At 50.1% G+C, this 22516-nt stretch overlaps 8 protein-coding genes across 8 annotated transcripts; 2 read left to right on the forward strand and 6 right to left on the reverse strand.

Annotated features, from left to right (window-relative positions):
- Nucleotides 1-507: 507 nt before the first annotated feature.
- eb1 (microtubule-binding protein BIM1) lies at nt 508-1893 on the reverse strand (the record flags this gene model as incomplete). Its single annotated transcript, XM_023235016.1, has 4 exons — nt 508-567; nt 622-726; nt 1282-1760; nt 1827-1893. 4 exons carry the CDS (start codon nt 1891-1893, stop codon nt 508-510), a joined length of 711 nt encoding a protein of 236 aa, XP_023090078.1.
- A 1126-nt stretch (nt 1894-3019) lies between these two features.
- AO090003000750 (F-box/WD repeat-containing protein) lies at nt 3020-5089 on the reverse strand (the record flags this gene model as incomplete). Its single annotated transcript, XM_001819841.3, has 2 exons — nt 3020-3992; nt 4041-5089. 2 exons carry the CDS (start codon nt 5087-5089, stop codon nt 3020-3022), a joined length of 2022 nt encoding a protein of 673 aa, XP_001819893.1.
- Nucleotides 5090-6905: 1816 nt separating this feature from the next.
- On the reverse strand, nt 6906-8246 carry AO090003000751 (NAD(P)-dependent alcohol dehydrogenase; the record flags this gene model as incomplete). Its single annotated transcript, XM_001819842.1, has 5 exons — nt 6906-7783; nt 7840-7881; nt 7961-8020; nt 8076-8103; nt 8172-8246. The coding sequence occupies 5 exons, from the start codon at nt 8244-8246 to the stop codon at nt 6906-6908; spliced, it is 1083 nt and encodes a 360-aa protein (XP_001819894.1).
- Nucleotides 8247-9238: 992 nt separating this feature from the next.
- On the reverse strand, nt 9239-10246 carry AO090003000752 (dihydrodipicolinate synthase family protein; the record flags this gene model as incomplete). The annotated part of the gene is made up of 1 exon (XM_001819843.3): nt 9239-10246. The coding sequence occupies one exon, from the start codon at nt 10244-10246 to the stop codon at nt 9239-9241; it is 1008 nt and encodes a 335-aa protein (XP_001819895.1).
- A 938-nt stretch (nt 10247-11184) lies between these two features.
- Nucleotides 11185-12701, forward strand: AO090003000753 (Gfo/Idh/MocA family protein; the record flags this gene model as incomplete). The annotated part of the gene is made up of 5 exons (XM_001819844.3): nt 11185-11208; nt 11279-11441; nt 11497-12195; nt 12278-12368; nt 12437-12701. The coding sequence occupies 5 exons, from the start codon at nt 11185-11187 to the stop codon at nt 12699-12701; spliced, it is 1242 nt and encodes a 413-aa protein (XP_001819896.1).
- A 426-nt stretch (nt 12702-13127) lies between these two features.
- AO090003000754 (putative PHD finger domain protein) lies at nt 13128-15347 on the reverse strand (the record flags this gene model as incomplete). The annotated part of the gene is made up of 2 exons (XM_001819845.3): nt 13128-13268; nt 13323-15347. 2 exons carry the CDS (start codon nt 15345-15347, stop codon nt 13128-13130), a joined length of 2166 nt encoding a protein of 721 aa, XP_001819897.3.
- A 785-nt stretch (nt 15348-16132) lies between these two features.
- AO090003000755 (uncharacterized protein) lies at nt 16133-17792 on the forward strand (the record flags this gene model as incomplete). Its single annotated transcript, XM_001819846.3, has 2 exons — nt 16133-16596; nt 16643-17792. 2 exons carry the CDS (start codon nt 16133-16135, stop codon nt 17790-17792), a joined length of 1614 nt encoding a protein of 537 aa, XP_001819898.3.
- Nucleotides 17793-19240: 1448 nt separating this feature from the next.
- Nucleotides 19241-22067, reverse strand: AO090003000756 (putative forkhead transcription factor Fkh1/2; the record flags this gene model as incomplete). Its single annotated transcript, XM_023235018.1, has 4 exons — nt 19241-19539; nt 20702-20807; nt 20863-21786; nt 21954-22067. 4 exons carry the CDS (start codon nt 22065-22067, stop codon nt 19241-19243), a joined length of 1443 nt encoding a protein of 480 aa, XP_023090079.1.
- Between the last annotated feature and the right edge of the window lie 449 nt (nt 22068-22516).

The raw sequence follows: 22516 nt of genomic DNA on the forward strand, positions 1-22516 counted from the left end.
CCGATCAAGCGCATTGAAGGCCCTGAGAAGGGGCCTGGGTACAAGGCGAAAGAGGGGTTAGCAGTGAATACCCTTGCTACACAATTTGATGGATCGGCTTTTAAGTACAAAGCACACCCTACTAGGTACACAAACTACCCATTCTTGAGTAACTAAAGTAGGTGGTGCTGTGCCTGTCTTTCGGGTAAGATACCTAGTACTACCACGCCCGTAATGATACAACCGATACCAAATGAACGACCAGAATGTTCTAGCCAATATTGCATCGGTACGCCCCACGCGGCTTGGAATGTGTCACCTCAATTGGTCCCGCTAGCCTCTTTTCAGTCTAAACCCAGGATGATGGTGCATGATTCCATAGTACTTCAAAATGGCATGTCGAGTTCAAATTGATCATTATAGTACTCAACGACGAACATTAACGATCAAGAATAAAATACCGTGGCAGAGTCCGTACAACCTGATATGCATGTAATAATATCTCCTGGGAGTAAGGGGCCAGATTTACTAGTGTTTGGTCTCCGCCCCCAGTTCATCACATCTATCATGCTGCAAGGTACAGAGTTCCTGGGTGAGATTATAGTTCACTTTTTCAAATTGTGTGATCCCATAGTTACACACTCTAAGCCTGCGGTGCGACCCGGGGAATCCGTGAATTATTAACATTCTTCTATACGATGTCGAATTTATCTTCGTAAACGTAACCAATTCCGTCTCCGATCCACACTGCTATTTTTACATACCGCCGTGGCGTGTCCATCTCCGGAATGGAAATTTCGAAGAATGCAGGAGCCCCAGGCAAACCGTAGATTGATTAGCTCATTCAGTGTGCCCTAGCACTTGGACCGAACGGTAGGCTACCACAGGAGGAGGCAGAGCTATAGAAGTAGAGAAGAATTCTATATTGGACTCTCGTCCGGGGTCTGACGGAAATTCAAATGTCCTATCATAACTGTCCACGAGACACAGCTCATGGTTTTCTCGCTCTCCAGTTCGTGCCAGCTGCCAAGCTCTCTCTCTCTCCCCGACAACTTGGCGAGGATCCAACTCAGGAGAGCAACAGGAAATCCAATCAAAACAAGAGGGGTCAAAACCACCCACGCAACGCTAGCCATACTATGAGGGGGTATTAAAAATGGGACAAACGTTTCGCAACCGGAATTTAGAATGTCTCCAGTTCATCCGCAGCGCCCTCTTCAGCTGGGATCTCAAATCCTTCCTGTCCGATAGTTAGCCCTCCCGGTCCGTATTCATTTGAACGGGTGCGGAAGTCCTTCATACCTCTGTCGAGTACAGAATGCCTTGAATGTGCTTCACCAACGAATCGTCATCCTTCTCCAACTCGGGGTCTGCCTCGATGGCACTTTGCAGCAACAGCTCAATGTCTCGGAGCTTAGCAAAATAGAAATCCCGCTCCTTCTCCAACCCGCCAATAGCTTCCTTCTGAGTCGCAATCTCTTGCTGCAATGCAGACACGTTAGGCCCGCTTGCTGCCGCGACTCGTGGACGAGCTACGGCACCGGTAGGCGTAGCTCCCCGCCGTGTGGCTCCAGCTGAGGCTGCGCCTGCGCGAGAACCAGCAGCAGCAGGAGGAGCACCCGAAGCCTTCCGACGAGCAACAGCATCGTAGTCACCACCAGGGAAGTGCTGGTCCCAATATTTCTTCGTCCACTGCAGGAATTCAAGGTTGTCCTGCATGCGGCATTTGGTAAGTTGTTGCACGGGAATTGGCTTGTCTACCTGGTGGCGAGCAAACACGTCTGTTGAAAGGCAGCGTTAACAGGGAGGATCTTTCCCCATTCAGACGAATCCACCCAGGAACGTACTTTGAAGGACCTTGAAATTTTGAAGGTAGCCATACTCGGCATTGACGTTGAATTTCACACGGGACATGGGGACATCCACTAGTAAGCAGGGAAGAAACTGTTAGTCCTATACAAAAGAGTTATTAGGGGTAAGATGGCACACTCACTAAAGATCGAGTCGAAGACTTGACAGAGAGCCGCACTACACAAGGTCACACATCAGCTTGTTCTAGTTGTATTTGAACAAGATGCTAAGCCATATTCCACGCCATTTTGGTTCCGTATTTTGCAAGGAAGTCAAGTTCGTCGCCTGGATAGGGAAGCAGAATTATCAATAGCGTGAAAGCGAGTTGAACGTACCCCGTTCCGCACTGCTCAACCTTCGTAAGGTTTAGCTGCAACAGGTTGTTGAGCCATGCCAGAAGCTCTTGTCTATGCGTTTCACAAGGATTAGTCGCTGGCTTCCACGCATAAGGGGCTTCTTTCACAGAATGTTTTGAAAGGGGGTTCAACGAACCTAGATTCGCCCATGGTGGGGTATACGGTCCAGGTTTTGAGTTCGGTTGGAATAGTGGGAGGAGCTCCTGGGAATACAATGAATTAGGGGAGCGTGAGATGGAGCGAAGAAGTCGTATAAATGGGCGTTTCCGCAGGCAAGTGAGAGTTTATTCTTGGTTAGAAAATTGAGGTCAAGTAAACGTTGAGAGGATTGTTTTGTTGCTGTCGACAAAACCCACGGGACCGCCATGACGCTAAGGGGGATCCTGACCAATCACAATGCCCCTTGCTCCTTTCCGTAGAAAAGTATCGATTCCTCAGGCAACTATTTGAAGGATACCTGCCCAAGTAGGCAGCTGTTGATTGACGGCATACCTAGAGATCACTATTGTAAGCCGATAAGTATGTCCTATATCACAGTGCGATGTCTACCATCCCAAGGCATTAAGTATTACTATTGCGAATGTTTTCACTCAGGAAGATCGACGTGAGAAAGCAAAGCAAAAATCTTTTAAAGTATCAACGCTCTATCGCTAGCCAATGTGTATCCCAAATAAATAATATCCAAAAAGGCGCAAAAAAAAGCGCAAACAGTACAAAGCAAGTTGCCACAGGAGCAGAAGACCCTGAATGAGTACCCGTATAAACTCCCTGAAACCCGAACTTTTCCTGTGATGGAGCAGATAAAAAGCAACTATATGTCTAGGGCTGTCCGTCTATTCCTCTAACAATTCAATGCCATCTAGTCCATAGCCAAAGTCCATGATGACAGCTCGAGAATCCTGGCTTGTGGCTAGGATGCGTCGATAGTCCGACTTCACACTCAACATCCAGCTGGTGGTCCAGCCGGGTAGGTCAATTGACAACTCCCCAGTCTGCGCGTCAAAGACCTTAACGCTCATATCGTAACTTCCGCTGACGATCCGCTGTCCCGCACTGTCCAGGTGCAGAGACCGGACTAGCCCTTCGTGGCCTTTCAGCTCATTGACCATATCACCAGTGTTTGCATCAAACTGATATATAACTTGATCGTTACCACCGGTGAGGATAGTCCTGGCATCTTCACTAAACTCAACGCATGCTAGTCCGCGATCTTTACTGTGAAATTCTTTGACACAGTGGCCAGACGTGATGTTCCACAGTTTGGCGACGCCGTCTCCGCTCGCAGAGACAATTAAATCGCCACGTAGCTGAACTGCGTTGACAGGGCCCCGGTGGCCGACAAGCCTTTGACGGAGAGCTCCAGTCTGCCGATCCCAAACACAGATGGTAGTATCCTTCGAACAAGAAACAATATAACGATCATCAAAGCACACATCTAGCACACCTGCCCGGTGGCCTTCCAGGCGGCGAATAGGCTGATAGTCATTCTGAATATCCCAAACAATGCAGGTATAGTCAGATGACCCCGTGACCATGATCTCGTCATCGAATTGAAGGCAGAGGATGGATGCACTATGGTATTCTGAAGCTTGTTCAACCGGGGTGGTAATCCCAGCGGAGAGCGTCGGCGGGGGGCAGATTGTAAGAAAGGGTGGCTTCCCAGATGACTGCTGGGACATGTTATTGACAGGCCCAATACCGGCAATATCTCCTGGAGGAGGTCCAATAATCTTGCGGCATGGCCAAGGATAATGAGCATCCCACACTCTGATGGTTCGATCACGAGATCCCGTAATGATTTTGTCCCTGTAGGCGGTTAGTTGATGACAATGATTTACTTGCAGAATGACATACTCATCAAATTGTGCACAATACACGCTGTCTTTGTGTCCGTGGAGATAAATAGCAGCAGCCTTGCCTTCCTTCCACCGCTGCTCCAGGGCGCGGCGGACAAGAAACATTCTCTTCCAGTCTTGGTCTGGGAGAGATTTTCCTAAACCGGCAGATCGCTTTTTCTTCGAGGCGCCGACAGGGCGACTATGTCCATAGGTGTGACGGAACACATGTCTCCAAATATGCCGGGAGGAGGCCTGCTCACTCCAAGCGTGAGAGACCGATTCACATTGCATAAGTGACTGGGGGTCGAGATAAGTAAAAATATGTGACATGACCTCTGGTGGTAGATGGGTTACCGGATCGAGGCGCAAAAAGGCCAGATCCGTGTCAGAGAGTTCGGAGCGGTCACGCAGATCGATACCAATGCCGCTCTCCGAATCTCTCGTCAGTCCCATGTCGGAGTACTTTGCACCATCCCTCTCAATCCTGAACAGTTCGTTCTGGACTACAGCGGCCGCCCGAGCGGCCGCGCCTGCATAGATATCGTCTGGAAGAATGGGGGGCTCCGAGCCATTGCCTGGAATCGGAGCACGGACAGGCGCAGTTGGTGCATAAAAGCCGTGCAGCCCCGATACGCTGTGATGCGAAAATCGGCGGTCGATATTGGTACCCTTGCACCATGAATGCCTATTTCTAGGGGTGAATTCCGGCTCATGGTTCAAGTCGCCCAGGTCATCTTGATGATGATGAGCCGAGTGCCTGGAAGACTTATTCCGGATCGTGACCGATAAGCGGCGGCCTAAAGCGCGCAAGCCATCAACAGGATGGCGTAGACTGGAGAAGCTTCTCGCTTCTCGGCGCCTGGGAACTGGTTCAGGGAAATGATTCATTTCCTCCAACACCTGCCCCTCATCATCGGCTGCATCGACAGCGGACCCTCCACCCCATACGTCGTTTTCTAAACGGGTAGTCTGATGAGTCGACGAGGTAGCTGTGCGAGGTCGAGGTCTGAAGGAGAGGGAAGGACGTCGTCGGGAGGGAAGTGTTGCAGCCTCACGTGGTGACATGGTGTCGCGAATCAAATATAGAGAGATAATGCAGGATAATCGGAGTTGCCGCAGATCGACTATATACTGACACAAGAGGGCCCCTTTCACCTACCCTGAGACACAATTCCAGGGAACAGCAAGGGACAAATGTGAGAGCGTCGATGGAGTGTGCAGCGAAGTGTCCGTCTGTTCTCGAGCGGGAACCCGTAACAGACAAATTATGGGGAGGTTTGAATGATGTAGGCAAGGGAAACAAAAAAAAAATATAAGGTCCGCTTAAACAAGTAACTCCTGATAAGAAACACCGACCACCCAGAACAAACAAAGAATGAGGGAAAGGACGTCTACCACAAAAAGAGGACAGGACAAAAGGGGTGCGAATCTAATACAAATCAATCTAAGGAATCCGAACACAAAGAGGAAAAAAGAAAAGAAAGAAAGGGAAAGCTGACAAGATGGAAAAAAAGAAACACCAGGAGAGGGAGAAAAAGGGAGAAAAGCTACTTATCAGCAGGGCGGTGAGACGCCCCCAAAAGAAAAGAATTTGCCCCCCAGTCCGATGGGCTCCGGTGAGTGGTCGCGCATTTCCCACCAGAGGGCAAATTGATTGGGCGTCATTGGAGGCGAACCAGATTTAATTCATCCAAAGAAGAGAAGAGGAAAAGTTAATCAATGTCAATGTACCACACAAAGCCTTTGGAACTGCCTCTGCCCCTGGATTCCCACGCTGGTGGCGGAGGATTTTTAATGGGGAAAATAAAAAATAAAGATTCAAGAGAAAAGTTTCTTTTTTGCAAGAAAGAAAACCTCTCCATTTTTATTTTCTTCTTATTTTCTTTCGCTCTTTTTATATAAATAAATTTTTATATATTTTTAACCCTACCAATAGGTCAAAGTCAAAGTCAAAGTTAAATAGCAATGCCTTGCTTATACAACCAAAAAAGGGAAAATAATAAAGAGTTACTATTTCGGGGCACCAACTCATTCCGACAAGTCAGCCCAACTGACCCTGCTTGGGAACAAATGCATTCATTATGCTGAATACATTCATAATTGTACTTAGTAAGTAAGCAATGTGTCAAGTCAATTGATAACAGAAACAGAACAGTGTCCTGTCTCGGATTGATTGCATTGAAACATTCCACGCTGGATAGTCTGTATATAAGGATATTAAAGATCGGCTCCATCACGAATCTAGGCCGGTGCAAGAAATCTGCCTCCCGCCCCCGTGGGGTTTTGCAAATCTCACGATGATCCACCCGTGTCGGTCTTGGGCACCTGCGCTTTGTCCGTGTGTGTGCTGTCAGTGTCAACCGATCATCGGAATTTTTCGTCGTCCCCGAGAATTCAGGCGTGAAAGAGTAGTCAACCTTAATCTCGAATAATTCTCCTTCCCCTTTAATACGGGCTCACATGTATATTTTAGTAATAATTCAGTTTCAGGTGCAAATACATAGGGAGGGATATATATATCTTTGCGTGTTGACTTGATTGAGTAGATTTAAGTACATCTTCTTGCAATATTTGGTAAGGATCATTGCGGAAAATACAGAAAATAAATAAATAAATAAACTTAAAAAGAAGAGATAACATAAATATAATTTTCCTCCACACGTAAGAAAGGGCCGAAAGAGAAGGCATGGCTGAGGACCGTTGAAGTACTAGTAAGGACCTTGAGGAATGATAATAATTACTTCTACCCCCACCTCCAAGTTATACACAGACGACTGTTTTTCCCTGCTTCTTTTCCATTTTCGCCTTTAAATAAAAGTCATCAATTTTGGTATTCTTCTCTAGTAACCTTATTATCATACTTTACAACCTCCACCTCGGCTCAAGCAAACACTTTGTCGTACCCGGTCATCGTAAAACGATAATGAACATCTCCCTTCTTCATTCGGACCATGGCTTCCTTGAGTCCCTCCTCGCCAATCTGCAGCTCCTCGACCCATCCCCGTAGACCTTTGTCTGCTGCTAACTTGAGCATATCCAACATTTCCCGCCGGCTACCCAAGTGGCTAGCCCCAATCAAGACTCCGTTCGCGATCAGGTTCTGTGCCTTGATGACCTGACCATCTTCCTCGGGAAGTCCGACGCTAATCCAGCGACCATGGACGTCCATGAGAGACAAATACTTAGCCAGGTCAAAGCCCTGAGAAGAGCTAGCGCAGTTGATGATCAGATCAAACGAGCACAAGTGATCCTTCTCCCAACCTTCCTCCGCCGTAGCAATGTATCCATCCGCTCCCAACTTTCGTGCATCGGCCTCCTTGGCGCGAGACCGGGAAATAGCCCAAGTCTCTGCTCCAAGGGCTTTGGCAAACATGATGCCAAAGTGACCGATTCCACCCAGTCCCACAATTCCCACTTTCTTGCCAGGCCCGGCGCCGTTACGCACCAGCGGTGAATATGCGGTCAGGCCGGCACATAGCATGGGGGCGACAAGGTTGGTTTCGAGTTGTTCGGGGATGGGAAATACCCAGTGTTCGTGAGTGCGCACATGCGACGAGTATCCACCTTGGCTAACGATGCCAGTCTCAGGCCACTCAGAGCCGTAGGTATCCATCATGAGGACGGGGCAGTAGGTCTCGTTGTCGTTCTTGCATTGCTTGCACTCACCGCAGGAGTATGACTGGGCGCCAACACCGACGCGCTGGCCTTCTTGGATCAATGTGACCTTGGGTCCGACGCGAATTGCTCTGCCGATGATTTCTACCGGAGGAAATCTCGTTAATATGCTTCACGATACTGAGAAGGGTAGCACTTACCATGACCCACGCAAAGAGGGAATTTCTGATCTCCCCATCCACCTAATATATATCATACCTTGTCAGTTACTGCAAGATTCGTCGGAGGGAAGACTGCAGTGTGTGTTGACGGGAAACATACCGCTGATAGTGTGCAGATCACTTCCGCAGACACCACAAGCCTCGATCTTGATATCAACGTCTATGATTATATCAGTGATATCATGTTAAGTACGTCAGGAATGCCCCCAACATACCATAGTCACCAAAGGGCTTCAACTTGAACTGCACGCGACGGGATCATTAGTCTTCGAGCGACAAAAGCCGAGGGGAAGGAAGAGTCTGGAACGTACGAATCGTCTGTTGAAGTTGGTATAGGTATCAGGGCTGTCGACCTGGAAACCCTCAGCTTCCTCGGGATAAGGCATGTTGATGAATAATAGAGGTAATGGTTTGAAGAAAAGAACTGGCGATGTAAGGGCTGGGGTGGTCGGAGTAGGAATAATGAAGGGAAGAAGAAAAGGAAAAGCGACTCCCACCAGGGCGAAGCCGACCTTTATAATTTGATCGCCACGCCAACAAACTAACAGGGCTGCGGAGCCATGCAATTACGGCCGCGTGTTTGCAGTCACGGTGGGTATTCTCTCCTCCGAGCAGTTGGAAGGACTGGGCACTTGGTGACTCCATGAATCTGACTGCATTCCCAATTTCGATCTCATTCCCTACAACAGTTTAAGCGCCTAACATACGACTATCGTACAACTGATACTTGCGGGGTTGAAGCAAGAGGTCCTATACAGCTTTGTCTACGCTCGAGCGACCCCGCGCTATAAAGTTCGCTCCAAGCATTTCGATGTCTATGGATATTGATCTCTCAGATTGCGGCTGCAAGATACTATACACTATATTGAATTATACACAAGATGTGAATTATCCTTGAGAGCATGGAGCATGGTATAGTAATTTTTTTCTTGTCAGAGGGGTCTCTCTCTGTCTTTTTTCTTTTTTTTTTTTTACCCCTACCCCTCATGAGTATCATAGAGTTCATCTGACAAACTCACCAAGAGCACCCATTAGATCCAATCCTGGTGTCACCTAAGCCCGCTAAAGTTTGTCCACCAGTGAGAGGCCAAATCGATGAAAAATGGCGTGGGGGCACTTCAGTGCCCCAAGGAAGAGGGTCCGGTAATCTGTCCGAAGCCTGTTCGGTACTTACTCTCCCGACTCAGGAACCGTGACGAAGCGCAATGTAATCTCCAGGACTGCTGTGTCGAGCTAACCCTAGACTTCTACAGAAATCTCTAACACGGATAGTTCGATGTAGGTTTTACTAACCACAGTCGAGCATTTTACTAAACAGATCTTCTAATAGACAAAAGTGTTTTTTAAATAGCAGAAAGGTGTGTACAGGAGAGGGTATTTATGCAATATCAGGCAACGACCGCTCCACCTCCATAGCTTCTTTGATGTTATCAGCTACCTCTTGCGTCTTAGCCTCGCTCAGGCGTCCCAAAGGCCGGCGAGGATAGCCACCGTAACCATAATACGACTGAATGGCACCCTTGGTACCTGGGATGGCAGTCTTCGTGAGTACCCAATCGGCAGCACTCAGCAGCTGCTGAGTTTCCATAGCCTCTGTAAAGCGACCAGCGCTCCAAAGGTTGAAAATCTGTACACACAAACGGGGAAGGACATTGGCACCACCAGCCAGAATGGCGGAACCACCAGAGGCCAAGGTCTGCAGAGAAAAGTCTGCAATGCCACCAAAGGCTACATAAGGATGGTTCTCGACTTTCTTGGTCGAGACATTCTTGCGCTTAGGAGTCAGAGGCGATTCAGGGGTGATGGCATTGAGAGCGGTAGCGACACGAGTCAATTTGCCTGTGTTGGCGCAGGTGAACTTAGTGCCCACGATGTTAGGGTGTTGTGAGATGCGGATGATCAGGTCCGAGTCCATGTCGATCCCAGACACAGCACCGGGGTAGTTATACAGAATCAATGGCAGAGGAGAACCATCTGCCACTGCGGTAAAGTACTCATACAGGGTCTCGTCGTTGCCGACAGCGTAGCGGTAGTAGCTTGGAGGGACAATGAGAGCATACTCCGCACCGGCTTCGGCGGATTCTTTGCACAGATCAATTGTGCCGCGAATGCTCTGCTCGCTGGCTCCGGTGATGACAGGTACGTTGGAGAAGCCAGCCTCCACGAGTGCAGATCGTGTCTCGCGAATGACGGTCTTGCGCTCCTCACGGGTCAGATGAACTGCTTCTCCGTTGGAGCCCATGGTGACCAGACCGACCAGACCGGCCTTGGCAAGACGGACAGCATGACGACGGATGGTAGGGGTGTCGAGGTCTTCAGTGTCAGGGTTGAAAAAGGTCATGGTAGGAGCGTAAACTCCGGGGCGAAGGGGGGTACGGGACGCCATCTTGATGCTTCTTTTCTACCAGATATTAGTACTGAATGGTGTGATAGTATACATAGTGCCGTCGTATATAGCAACTATAGAGCGTTTATATGAATAATGAATGCTTACCTGATAGATTCGTTGTCTGCGTTTCTTGCCAATTCAAACCACAGCGAACCAATTGAAGCAGAAGAAAACCAAGACCAAATGTGAGAGTCCGGTACTCCGGTGATAGCTATATACCAACGCCATCTCCAGGCGCCGGGTAATCGCTCCTGTTTTTACCCCGCGATGCAGCACATGATTCCGCATCATTTTCCCATCCCACTCCCCCACTTCCCCACCTTCCTAATCCACTTCCAGAATCCACTCCAGCTTCGGCCTTTTGGCCGGCGAGATATTTATCCACCAATGATATTTGCTCTGTCTGCTCGTGGAATTACACCCAATAGGAATTTACAATCAGTTCGGGGAATCAAAGACCGAATATGTTATCAGTTGTAGTATCACAGCGAAACCGACACTGAATATGGTAGACTGTGTTAACGATTATAAATCCCAAGAAAGCCTCAACCTAGTTCCTAGGTCCAAGCAAGCAAAATACTAATGGAGGGAGGTAATATACCTTTAACTTTTGTTTTCCATCTTAACATAGGAACAGAACATATTGACAAGGTCCTCGTATAATAATAAATGCACAAATCAAGTGCCGCATCGGCTAATGACGTTCCCCAAACGGGCAATCTGGTGGGATGGAGATTCTTCCGTCATCTGGTCGCCTGAGGGAATTTCAAAACTCGTGGATACTCAGTCAAAATGACTAGGACACTGGATTCTATTTCTTCTCCCTCTTTTCTCTCATTTCCACTTCCTCTTCCACTTCTGTACCCCGCCATCCGTGAGGTTAGAAGACTGTAATTCCTCCAAAGCAGATCACAATTGAACATCGCAAGTACAAAATGGCTCCTCCTAGTGTATTGATGGTAAGTCGCATCCATTGGCCTATAATTGCCTATACTACAGAACTGAACGACTGACCATGGTTATTCTCAGGTGGGTACGGGCGAGTACACCACAGGCTACGTCGGCGGCACAGCATCGACATCCGACAAAAAGGTCGGCGTAGTAGGCCTGACGCTCTTCGACCTGCGCCGACGAGGCAAAGTCGGCAACCTGAGCATGGTAGGAGTGTCTGGACGCAAATTCCCCGGAATCCGTAAGTTACCCCAAACAAACATGCTAGACGTCGTATTCTAACAAGACCCATAAAGGCTCCCACCTCCAAAAGAATATCTCCGACGTCTACAACGGCCTCGACGTCTCCTTCACTTCCTACCCAGCAGACGACCAAACCGACCCAGACGCCTACAAGGCCGCTATCGATGCCCTCGACCCCGGCTCAGCAATCACAATCTTCACCCCCGATCCAACCCACTTCCCCATCGCCCTCTACGCCATACAGCGCAAGATCCACGTCCTGATCACCAAGCCCGCAACCCAGCTCCTGTCTGACCACCTCACGCTCCTCGAAGAAGCCCGCAAGAACGGTGTCTTCGTCTTCATCGAGCACCACAAGCGCTTCGACCCAGCGTACTCCGACGCGCGCGCGAAGGCCCGCAACCTGGGCGACTTCAACTACTTCTACAGTTACATGAGCCAGCCCAAGAGCCAGCTGGAGACATTCAAGGCCTGGGCCGGCAAGGACAGCGATATCTCATACTATTTGAACTCGCACCATATCGATATCAACGAGAGCATGGTGCCCGAGTATGCGCCGGTGAAGGTCACGGCGTCGGCGTCGAAGGGTACGGCGCTGGATTTGGGCTGTGTAAATGAGACGGAGGATACGATTACACTGCTGGTGGAGTGGAGGAAAAAGAGCGATCCCTCGCGTGTTGCGACGGGCGTTTATACTGCTTCTTGGACGGCGCCGCAGAAGGCGGGTGTGCATTCGAACCAGTATTTCCATTGTATGTTTCTAACCCTTTTGTACCCCCCCCCCCTTACTCTTTACTGTGCGGTCGAGCTGGATTGTGCTAATTGAGTCTCTAGATATGGGCTCAAAGGGTGAGATCCGCATTAACCAGGCCAAGCGTGGCTACGATGTCACTGAGGATGAGCAGGGCTTGATCTGGCTCAACCCGTGAGTACTCCACACTTTCTTCTGAAACCTCGAGGGGAACATATCGCTAACAAAAATGGTCGACATAGCTTCTATATGCGCTATGCACCTGACGAGGACGGCAACTTCAGCGGCCAAACTGGCTACGGCTACATTAGCTTCGAGAAGTTCATTGACGCCGTCACGGCAGTCAATGAGGGTCGGGTAACACTGGATCAGCTCGATGCCAGACCACTCCCGACACTCAAGAACACAATTGCGACCACGGCTATTCTGCATGCGGGACGGATCTCGCTGGACGAGAGACGGCCTGTCGAGATCGTGACCGAGGGCGACAAGTGGGAGTTGAAGTGATCTGATTTCTTAAGCCATGATTTTGTATGTGATACATGTATCCATGAAAGTTAATGAAGGTTAGGTTTCCATGTCACTGGAAATTCTGTGTGTAGAAACAGAAGGAAAAACAAAGGATTGTAGCAGGTTAGAGAGTATTACCCCAGGGAAGCGCATGTGTAACAGGACAAATGCAAATTGGCATCCGTAGATGAGAACACAATGAGTGAAAACACCCAACCTCAATTAGTGCGTTAGAAAGAAGAAAGCCAACTCCAAACTCCACCGTCCACCACTTCGCCATGCTGCGAAAGGATCAATCAATATTAATCAGTACAAGGCACAAAATTCCCAAATAACGCTGCGATGTCGTGGTCTCATGAACTCAGGAGTAGATAGCAGATCGAGTGCTAGCTTCCCAGAGAAACACCATGATAATGGAATAAACTACCGACGAAGACCGATCTTGACAATCCCATCGGACCCCTTGTTGAACTTCACGCGACACTCCGGACAGTACCACTTAGCAGTTCGACTGGGAACTTCGGAGAGTCCGACACAGTCCAGGTGGAACCATTCCCTGTCGCACTGCAAATATTAGTTAGTTTCGGGTATTTAGGAGTCATAGGGCAAGTCACGTACATCAGTGTTCTCACAACAGATCATCGTGCCGAAGCTTACGTCTCCACAAAGGCAGTAGCGAGGCTCATTAGGGTCGATCTCCTCTAGTACACCATCTTCATCAATGCGGATGTCGCCATCCTTGGGTCCGTGCTCGCGAAACCGTTTCTTTCCGGGTTTAGCCTTACGGCGGCCGTAGCTCACCGCTGCACCGCCATCTTGTCCAGATGATACGGGGCCTGGAGCGGGCCGCTTCCTGCGGCGAGGCGCACTCAAGCTAGCTGCTCGAGTAACATCTGGAACTGGGGTCTTGCGTGCAGGGGTAGCGCTCTTTCGCCGAAGCTCTCTTCCTGCCGTGATGAGCCCGATAGAAGGAACTGGTTCGGCTGACGCAGCAGCCGAGCGACGTCTGGAAGGGGGTCGGGTTACGGGAGGCGTTCTTGTAGTACCCTCTAAGGCAGGTGGAGCGACCACAGCTCCGGATGGTGGAACCGAGCGCTTAGATCCGACAGGAGAGGCAGGTGGAGGTGTAGGCTTCGTTTCAGTCACTTCAGCAGCGGGCGTAGGTACGTTAGCTGACGGTGTGGTAGTTGAAGCACTTGGGACACTGACACTCGATTCCATCGGTGTGTCGCTTGTTTTACGGCGTTTCGACGGACTCCGTAGCGCAGCTCGTGTTTCTGCACCTGCCAAAGGGGCGGTAGTAGCATCCATCACCGGACTCTCGTCGGGTTTTCTCTTCTTCGCGGCTCTGCTTGGTTTGCTAGTCTGCGCCTGATCGATGCTGGGTACTGGGGCCTTAGTAGGAGATGCGGCCTGTCCCTGGCGTTTGGCGGCCAACTCTGCCTCCGCTGCAGCGGCAGCCGCTTGTTCGCGCGCTTGATTTTCACGCTTGAGTTTCTTCGCCTCGTTCAGTTTCATACCCCGATTGCTCAACTTTGTCTCAAATGTGCCCTCCGTATCTTTGGTTGCTTCACTCCGCTTGGTCAATTTCCCCGGGATATAGTTGTTCATGATATCATCGCAGTCGATGAACTCGGACCCATTCGCCTCAGCTTGCGCTTTCGCGGCTCTATAAGCCTCCCATCCCCGGCCTCGAAGGGCTAGTTCGCGGTGTATCATCACCTCACTCGGCTGCCACACGGCGTTTTTCTTCATCTTCTTACGCAGCTTGGTCATCTCCCACTCTGTCAGACGCAACCACGGCATGTCCTCGCTACCTGGCTTTGCGTCTTCAGGAGGAGGCTTGAGCATTGCCAGGGCATTACTCGTTGAGATATTTGCCACACCGCTATGTGTATGGGTGCCCAGTGAGGTCCGCGATCGCCTGCCTTGTTTCTCTTTCCGGCCTGGAGCGACTGCGGCTTCAGCAGGCGACTCTGAAGGTATAGCTTTGGGCTCCTCCACATCCGAATGCTCGGTACTGGCGATCGGCGAGTCGGGGTGCAGACCAGCAAGGTGCTCCGCTGAGAGGACTGACCGTCGCGTTCTCGATTTCAGAGTTGATGTAGGTTTCGTATGATCATGGCTATCCAAGCGAAGTGTGATGCGCGTTGTGGGAGCTACCACATCATCACCTTTCTTTGTTGGTCGACCACGCTTGGTGACGGGCACAGCCTGCGGCGCAGTGGTTTCGGCGGGCGGTGGTTTTGGAAGTGCCTCAAGCTTCTGCTTGATACAGTCTAGGCGATTGAAATGGCGATCGACAACATCGTATAAACGACAGGCCTCCGCGTAAGCGGACTCGCGGGCATTGATTGCGCGGTCGAGCTGGGAGGAGATATCTTTGCGCAAATTGCGCGCATCCGGACGTCCATCTGGAGGTAATTCGGGGAGCTGACCATAAGTCTTGGTGAGCTCATGCACGCCTTGAGTGGCTTCCAGATAGCGCTCGTCCAAGCCGCGGATGAGAGTAAGGGAACGGATGATATCAGCAGGGAGGTATTCGGTGTAATCGATGAAGTCGGTGACGGTAGCTTGGGCGTCAGGATCAAAGGGGCCGTCCAGAATGACTCCACCAGCGTCGTCGTCGTCGTAATCTGCCATCATGGATAGTCGCGAAGGCGCGGAAGGACAAGCTGCAGTTAGAGGGTGTGGAGCGCGACTGGAATGTTATTGTTTATGACGGCACCATGTGTGACGGCGAGGCCATCGAGGGAAGTTCAGTCCAAACGCATGGGCCGTCCACGTGAAACAGACAGACCGGGCCCGGTTCTATAGTCTAGCACCGCGAATGGAAAGGAGGTGAAGTGATGAAGGGAACGATGGGGGCAAGTAGTAGTTCCGTGGCAGGTCTGATTAGAGTTCCCCTTCCACTGCTATTGGCCTGCACCTTCGGTTGACTCCGACACGTGATCCATTCCTCTTTCGGACTAGTCCGATATGGATCTATACAGACCATCACCGGAGATATCCTTTTATACTCTTGAGTCTCAAGAAAGAAAATGGAAACAATATTTTCATCAATACTGATGACAGCCCTCGGTATTCCACTGTCTCCAAGGTATCTGTAGCGGCAGTAAATGGTGAATGATTCTATTGAATTCATCTCTTCACTATAGCTGACGCAATGCAGTTGGAATACATCCACGCAACCAGAAGACCGGATGTGAGGGATATACCATGCTTTTCAGTAAAATACCGATCTGTCTATTCTGACCTACGTTATAACGTGAATTGTCAATACCAGAATTATGTAGTTGTCTCACTCCTGGTTTGCTTTATAGGCAAGCGCACCTTCTGCTTTTCTGTTACACGTCCCCATTTATTTCTTCCTTCATCTCATCTCCATGATTTGTTTAATCTGAGCTCCCTCAGACATATTGAGAATTATGGATAGAATAACACGTCTGAATCTGTTGTTCAGCCAGGACGAAGCCTTGTTGAGACTCGATACTCAACTCCGGACTGTGCCTGAGGTTCAGTCCAACCGGGACTCTGTTCCTATCAACGACAACGTAAACATTGACAGGGAGCCCTCTACCACTACCATTTCACAGCCGGTGCAGAGCCTCGGGCCCTCTAAACCAGCTACCGGTGATGAGCAACGTGAGAATGTGAGGGAGAAGGGTTCCGAAAGCGTAGCTCCAATTCCTGGATCTTTCATACAGACAACTCCGAACGATACCATCCCGTCCCCTTCTCTAGAAGGCCCTAACGTGCCTCATGACGGAACTTTCTCTCCTTTGGTGACAATCTCAAGGTACGCCTACAAGTACGTCAAAGGCCCGCTATCACAGAAATTGGCCAGCGAATTCTTCGATGGAGGCAAGTTCTGGAACCGATGTTGGGATCTGTGAGTGTCCATGTCTGCTTAGTGTAATGCCCCTTTAACAATGCAGGTACTATATCAAGCTTCGACCTCTTACGGGCCCTCGTCATTTGATTCTCGTGCCCACGACCCAGGTCCGTGCCTTTTTCCAGGAGATTAACCGTGCCCTGCAATGCAGTTTCACTCTATCAGAGGAAGGACTGGTTCTTCCCTTGAATAAAGAAGGCTTTCCGCAGCCCATATTCATAGGCAGAAGTACATGTCGGGAAACGAAAGATCGCCTTGAATCGCAAATCCCTGCCTCATCGGAGGCGCCTCGTCCTTCGCCTGGGATGGAAGAGCAGTTCACTGCTTTTGAGCAAATGATAGAGGCCGCATGGGAAACAACTAGAAACAAAAAGAAGGTCTCTAAGGCCAAGCAGCAACAACGCCTGGAAAATCAACAACGTCTAGTTGAGGGTCTCCGACGAGTACAGAGTTACCTGGGTCTCCGCTCCAGTGAGACAGATGACCTGATTGATGACGCGGCCTGGGAGGAAAAGAAAGCCCAGGAACCGGTGCCTGAGACCCCCCGGCCGCTGCACATGGATCAGCCGGCGCCGTTTCCCTTCTGGATGGAGCCTGTATTTATTAGTATTGATGTGGAATCTAACGAGTATCATCATAAGCAGATAACGGAAGTGGGCATATCCATTCTGGATACGTTGGATCTCGTTGGCATGTCTCCAGCCGAAGCCGGGGCTCATTGGAGGACTAAAATCCAGTCGCGTCATCTGCGTGTGGAAGAATACGCTCACCACGTCAATCAACACTTTGTCGCAGGCTGTCCCGGTAATTTCGATTTCGGAGCCAGTGAATGGGTCTCAGCCGATGATCTGGGCGCTGTTGTGCAGAACGCCTTCCAAATCCCATCCTCATCTTCTTCCACACGTGCACCACGTCATCTAGTCCTTGTTGGACATGCTGTAAGCAGCGACGTCCAGTATCTCCGCCAGATAGGAGTACGAATGGAGCGCAAGCCAGAGGGAACAGCCGGGTTCATAGGGGTGGTGGACACAGCGGAATTCTTCCGTATCATTCGCGGTGAGCCGACCACGCGCAAACTGGCAGATATACTCCAGGAATTTAACATGACCGGCTGGCATTTACACAACGCGGGGAATGATGCGCGATACACCATGGAGGTGATGCTCTGCATGATGCTGGAACATAGCCGATGAGGGGAAGAATTGATGACAGGTCGAATTGATGATGCGAATGCTGTAGTTTTAAGTTCGAAGATTGATTCGGGGTATGATCTTCAGGGGTAGTGCAGTAGTCTATGGAGTCTGGATGTGGTTCAATGCATGATGGAAGACAGCTCAGAAAAGATTAAACTTTAATTGCTGTTGATGTTATTCTACCGAGGTTCTAGATTCCAGGTCTGTCTTCGTGAAAATTACATGTTTTAATATTAGTACACACAGGACTTGAAGCTGTATGAGATGCACTCGAGCGACATAAATTAGCGGGGGGGGGAAACACGCTGAAATAAACCTCTCACTACCTAATGAGTAAAATGGCATCCTGGTATAGACGTTGGCCTCCAATGATACTGATTACTACGTAGAGAAGAGTTTTAATCAGACTATGAGCCTTATTGGCGTGACTCGAGAACTAGAGAAGCACATCACAGCGAGAGCTCTCCAAGCCTTGTAGTATATAGGAAAAGCCATGTGTAACAGTGGAGTGTAAATAGGAACAGAAAAAAGTAAGCTTAGAGGGTACGGAGTATACAGGGAGAAGTGGACCCGTCAGTCCTCATTTAATCGACATCGGCTAACAAATTTAATGCAGCTAAACCGAAATGCCGGTCACCGTGCCTCAACAGCGTATAGATTCAACCATACACCCTATAATATCCAAGTCATAGTATAAAAGCAACATCTCATATAAAAATGCAATGATATCTACCCCACACCCGAACCAAACCCTCTAAAAACAGCATCCAGTGCATATAAACTCATCACTCCTAAAGAAAGTAGTAAGTATCAAAATGTAAACAAAACCTGACGTAACCACATCCAAAACCCCTCATAAATAAAAACAACCCCACCAAAACCAAACACCCTTCAACAAAAACATACAACCACAAGCATACCCCAGAAACCACCCCAACAAAACAACTTAAAAGCCCCCAAACAAGCCAATCCCGACCCAAAATGCCCGAAGGACTAACGACGCACCTAAAAACCCACAACCCCTCAACCTACCACCGCGCAACGACACACCCTTTCCTCCTAGCCGCGGGCAAGGGCCAACTTCCCAAATCCACGCTCTCAAAATGGCTCTCGCAAGACCGGCTCTACGCGCAATCCTACGTTCGCTTTATCGGACTCCTGCTATCGAAATGTCAGCTTCCGCATGCGCCCGATAACGCTGAGACTGCGCTCGAGCGACGGATCGTTGCGGTACTCATCGATGCGTTGGTGAATATTCAGCGGGAGATCGGCTTCTTTGAGGAGGTGGCGAGGGAGTATGGGTTGGATTTGGCGGTTGTGCCGGATGGGGAGGAGAAGTTTGGGCCGGGGACGATTACGCAGGCGTATATCGATATGTTTATGTCGGCGGGGAGTCCTGCGGTGAGTTTGTTGGAGGGGTTGGTTGTTTTGTGGGCGACTGAGATCTGTTATCTGGAGTCTTGGGAAGGGGCGAAGCGGGTTATGGGGAGTGTGGGAGAGGGTGGGGAGAGGGACCTAGATGGCGGGGCGCTGAGGGAGAGGTTCATTCCTAATTGGACGAGTATGGAGTTTAGGGAGTTTGTGGAGGGGATTGCGGAAGTGGTTGATGCTCTGGCTTCAAGAGTGCTGAATGAGGAGGGGGAGGTGGTGGCACGGTGTGAAAGGTGGTGGAGGCAAGTGAAGTGGTTGGAAGAGAGGTTTTGGCCGGATGTCACTGTTACTGACCAGGAATAAGGTGGTGTTGGACCTGAGTAAAGATCATGATATGATATGGTATAACTGATACTAATAGCTATAGGTACATTATCTCATCGCTCACGTCAAGTACATCAGAAAAGCTGGAAAAGAGAACCTCCTGGTTAAACATCGCGACACCATCCATTCATTCTGTTTACTCCGTTCTATGCGGGTCTGCTCTAGCAATAATATCGTAAGGGAAGCCATGTAACTCATATAGGGATATCAAAAGACAAGCAAAGGTAAATCGAACAATTATGAGGTTGCAGCGCTGGTGCGAGCGGCGTTGCTCAACTGCCGATGGTACGATCCAATCGGTTGAAAGCCCCTTGTCACGAAGTCAGTCATGAGTACACCTACTACACATATTCCTGACAAAACTCACCTCGCAAGATCAAAACCACCTCCATCATCTTCATCCTCATCGTCTCCGAGATCGCGACCCGCCCCGTTCGCGGACGACCGGACCGCCGAATCATGCTCACGCCGTGGGGGTAGTGATCGTCCAGTGCCTAGGCCGTTGGCTGTACCGGGTTTACTAGGGCTGACCAAGTTCGGAGGTGGCGGACTGCTGCTCGGAATGCTGCCCAGTCCATCCCCAGGGTCACCCTTGAGCGGGCTCATGTCTGGAACCGGACGGGCGGGCGTACTACCAATATCGGCAAACTTCCAGAACTGTGCTGGCGAGCTCATAGGCATAAACTTGGACGGAATCTGCGCGGTACTAGGCGGCGGCAGGCGGGGTTGCTGCCGTTGTGGTGCCGGTGTAATCATGGACGATGGCCCTTCGTCATAATAGGAGGACGATAAAATTGGCGGAGAAGCTACGTTGTCAGATAAGCCATACCGGAGGCTTGTGCCATTGCTGCTGTTCTTGATAGCTGAGCGCGCAGGCAAGGGTGACGGCTCCTCGTAGTCTCGAACAGGCGGGCGGAGAGGATGATCCTGAGGGCCGTTCCGGCTGGCCCGCGAACCCCGTTCCGGCGTGTACGCTTCAACCGGAGCTACGGGGAAAGAGCTAAACCCGGGGGACGACACTGGAGGCGACTTCTTGCTGGAGAAAACCGCCTCCATACCATTGGCTCCACGCGTAGCTGGATCTCTGGTGGCGGGGGAGGATGGTGCCGACGATTGCGTTCCCTTGCGAAGCTGCTTCTTCCAATATTCCTCACGGTACTCGGGGGCAATCTGCCACTTCATTCCCTTTCCTGGTTCATCGGTACGACGGGGCACTTTTTGGAAAGCCTTGTTCAGGGATAAGTTATGGCGAATCGAATTCTGGTCATGGGTCAGGGCAACTGAGTCAACAATCACTATGTAGGACATCACGTACCTGCCATCCGCTCTGGGAGTGACGATAGAATGCATACTTGTCCATGATCCAATTGTAGATGTTGTTGAGTGTAAGCTTTTCTTCTTCGCTAGAGAAAATGGCTTGTGCGATCAACGTGGCATAGCTGTACGGAGGCTTCAGATCCTTAGCCGAGTCCTTGCTGTAATCAATCTCCTCCGTGCTTTCCATCATCATGCCTCGGTTATATAACGGGGACTGCTTGGCGGTCCGGGCACCAACAGTGTCGGGAGACCGTGGCGGCGGCGTTACTTGACGCTTGAGGAAATGCGGTGCTGGCGCCAAAGAAGGTTGGCCAGTTGGAGGGCGTGTGGTCTCGGGGGCACCCGATGGCGCAGGGTGGGGATGGGCATGTTGCGAGGCGTCCCACGCGGCTACATCCTCTTCCCCGTTGGCAAGGCGCTGTGCGCGTTGGACGAAACTGGGATGGATGTTGGCTTTATCACCGGGGGTAACGAACATCATCTGGGTGTTGGCAATCTCAATGATATCACCGCATGAAAGGATCGCATCAGTGCCGCGCTTCAGGATGGCATTGTTCAACCGGACGCCGTTACGGCCATTGACACGAATATGCCAAGAAGCTGTCTCCTCGCCGTCGTAAAAGATCTCGGCATGCAGACGTGATACAAACTTGCTAGGTCCTAAATCCACATTCACCTCTGGCAGTGCCCGTGCAGCGATGGTCACAGGGCTTGATTGCTCATCTAGCTTCTGTTCACGATCCGGTTCGCGCCCAATGTTGACATGGAGAGTTTTGACATAATATGTCCAGTTGCGGCCGGCGATCTTTGCATAGGCACGAATACTCTGCTTGTTTTCTGTCTTCGTATTGGAGTGATCGCGTATCACGCGCACTTCTTCGCGGGCGGCATCGAGATATGATATCACCATATCCACGAGATCCTGGTTCTCCGATAGTTCATGTTCTGGGGACGAGTGGTCAGCCTCATCGGCGGATTCTCCGGTCTTAATGGGACGAGTGTGAGGGGAGGTCCGTTCCACCTGCAAACAAGCAAGTTAGTCACCGATCAACAAAGAATATATCCCAGTAAAGCAGTGCAACCACACACCTTGCGCTTCTTATTCGACGGCCGGGTAGGTGAGGAGTCCGGAGCTTCCGCGTCCGAGGTTTCTTGTAGTTGGATTTCCTTGCGCCGCGCGCGGCGCCTGTTCGATAGTGGCATATTTGATCAACGAACTGTTGCGAAATCTGCAAGGATTTTCTGTTGTTGCTTTCTTTCTTTCTTTTTTCTTTTTTCGTTTTGGAATGGTGTAGATAAATCGTCGTATTGCCAATATTAAAGCTTAAGGTATGTTGACTTTCTGTGCGCGATTCACGAACCCATATAATTCACGAAATTCTGCGCCAGGCGAGCAAACAAAAACGATTGACGTAGGAAGAGATTGTAAGAAGGCGAAGCGAGGACGGCAGACGGATGACCCAAAGAGGGCAAAGGAAAACCTAGAACCGGGTGTTCGAGAGGGTAAGAACCAAAGGATCGTTTGCCACCGCGCAAGACGCGATCTGGGCGTGGCTGACTTATTATTATTCAGCCACGGGAATTTTTTTTTTGGCGGTTGTCGAGATATTGTTATTAGGAGCGTCAAGGGTGAGCCTGGTTGAATTGGGATT

Source organism: Aspergillus oryzae, chromosome 2, assembly GCF_000184455.2.
Source record: "Aspergillus oryzae RIB40 DNA, chromosome 2".
NCBI lineage: Eukaryota > Fungi > Ascomycota > Eurotiomycetes > Eurotiales > Aspergillaceae > Aspergillus > Aspergillus oryzae.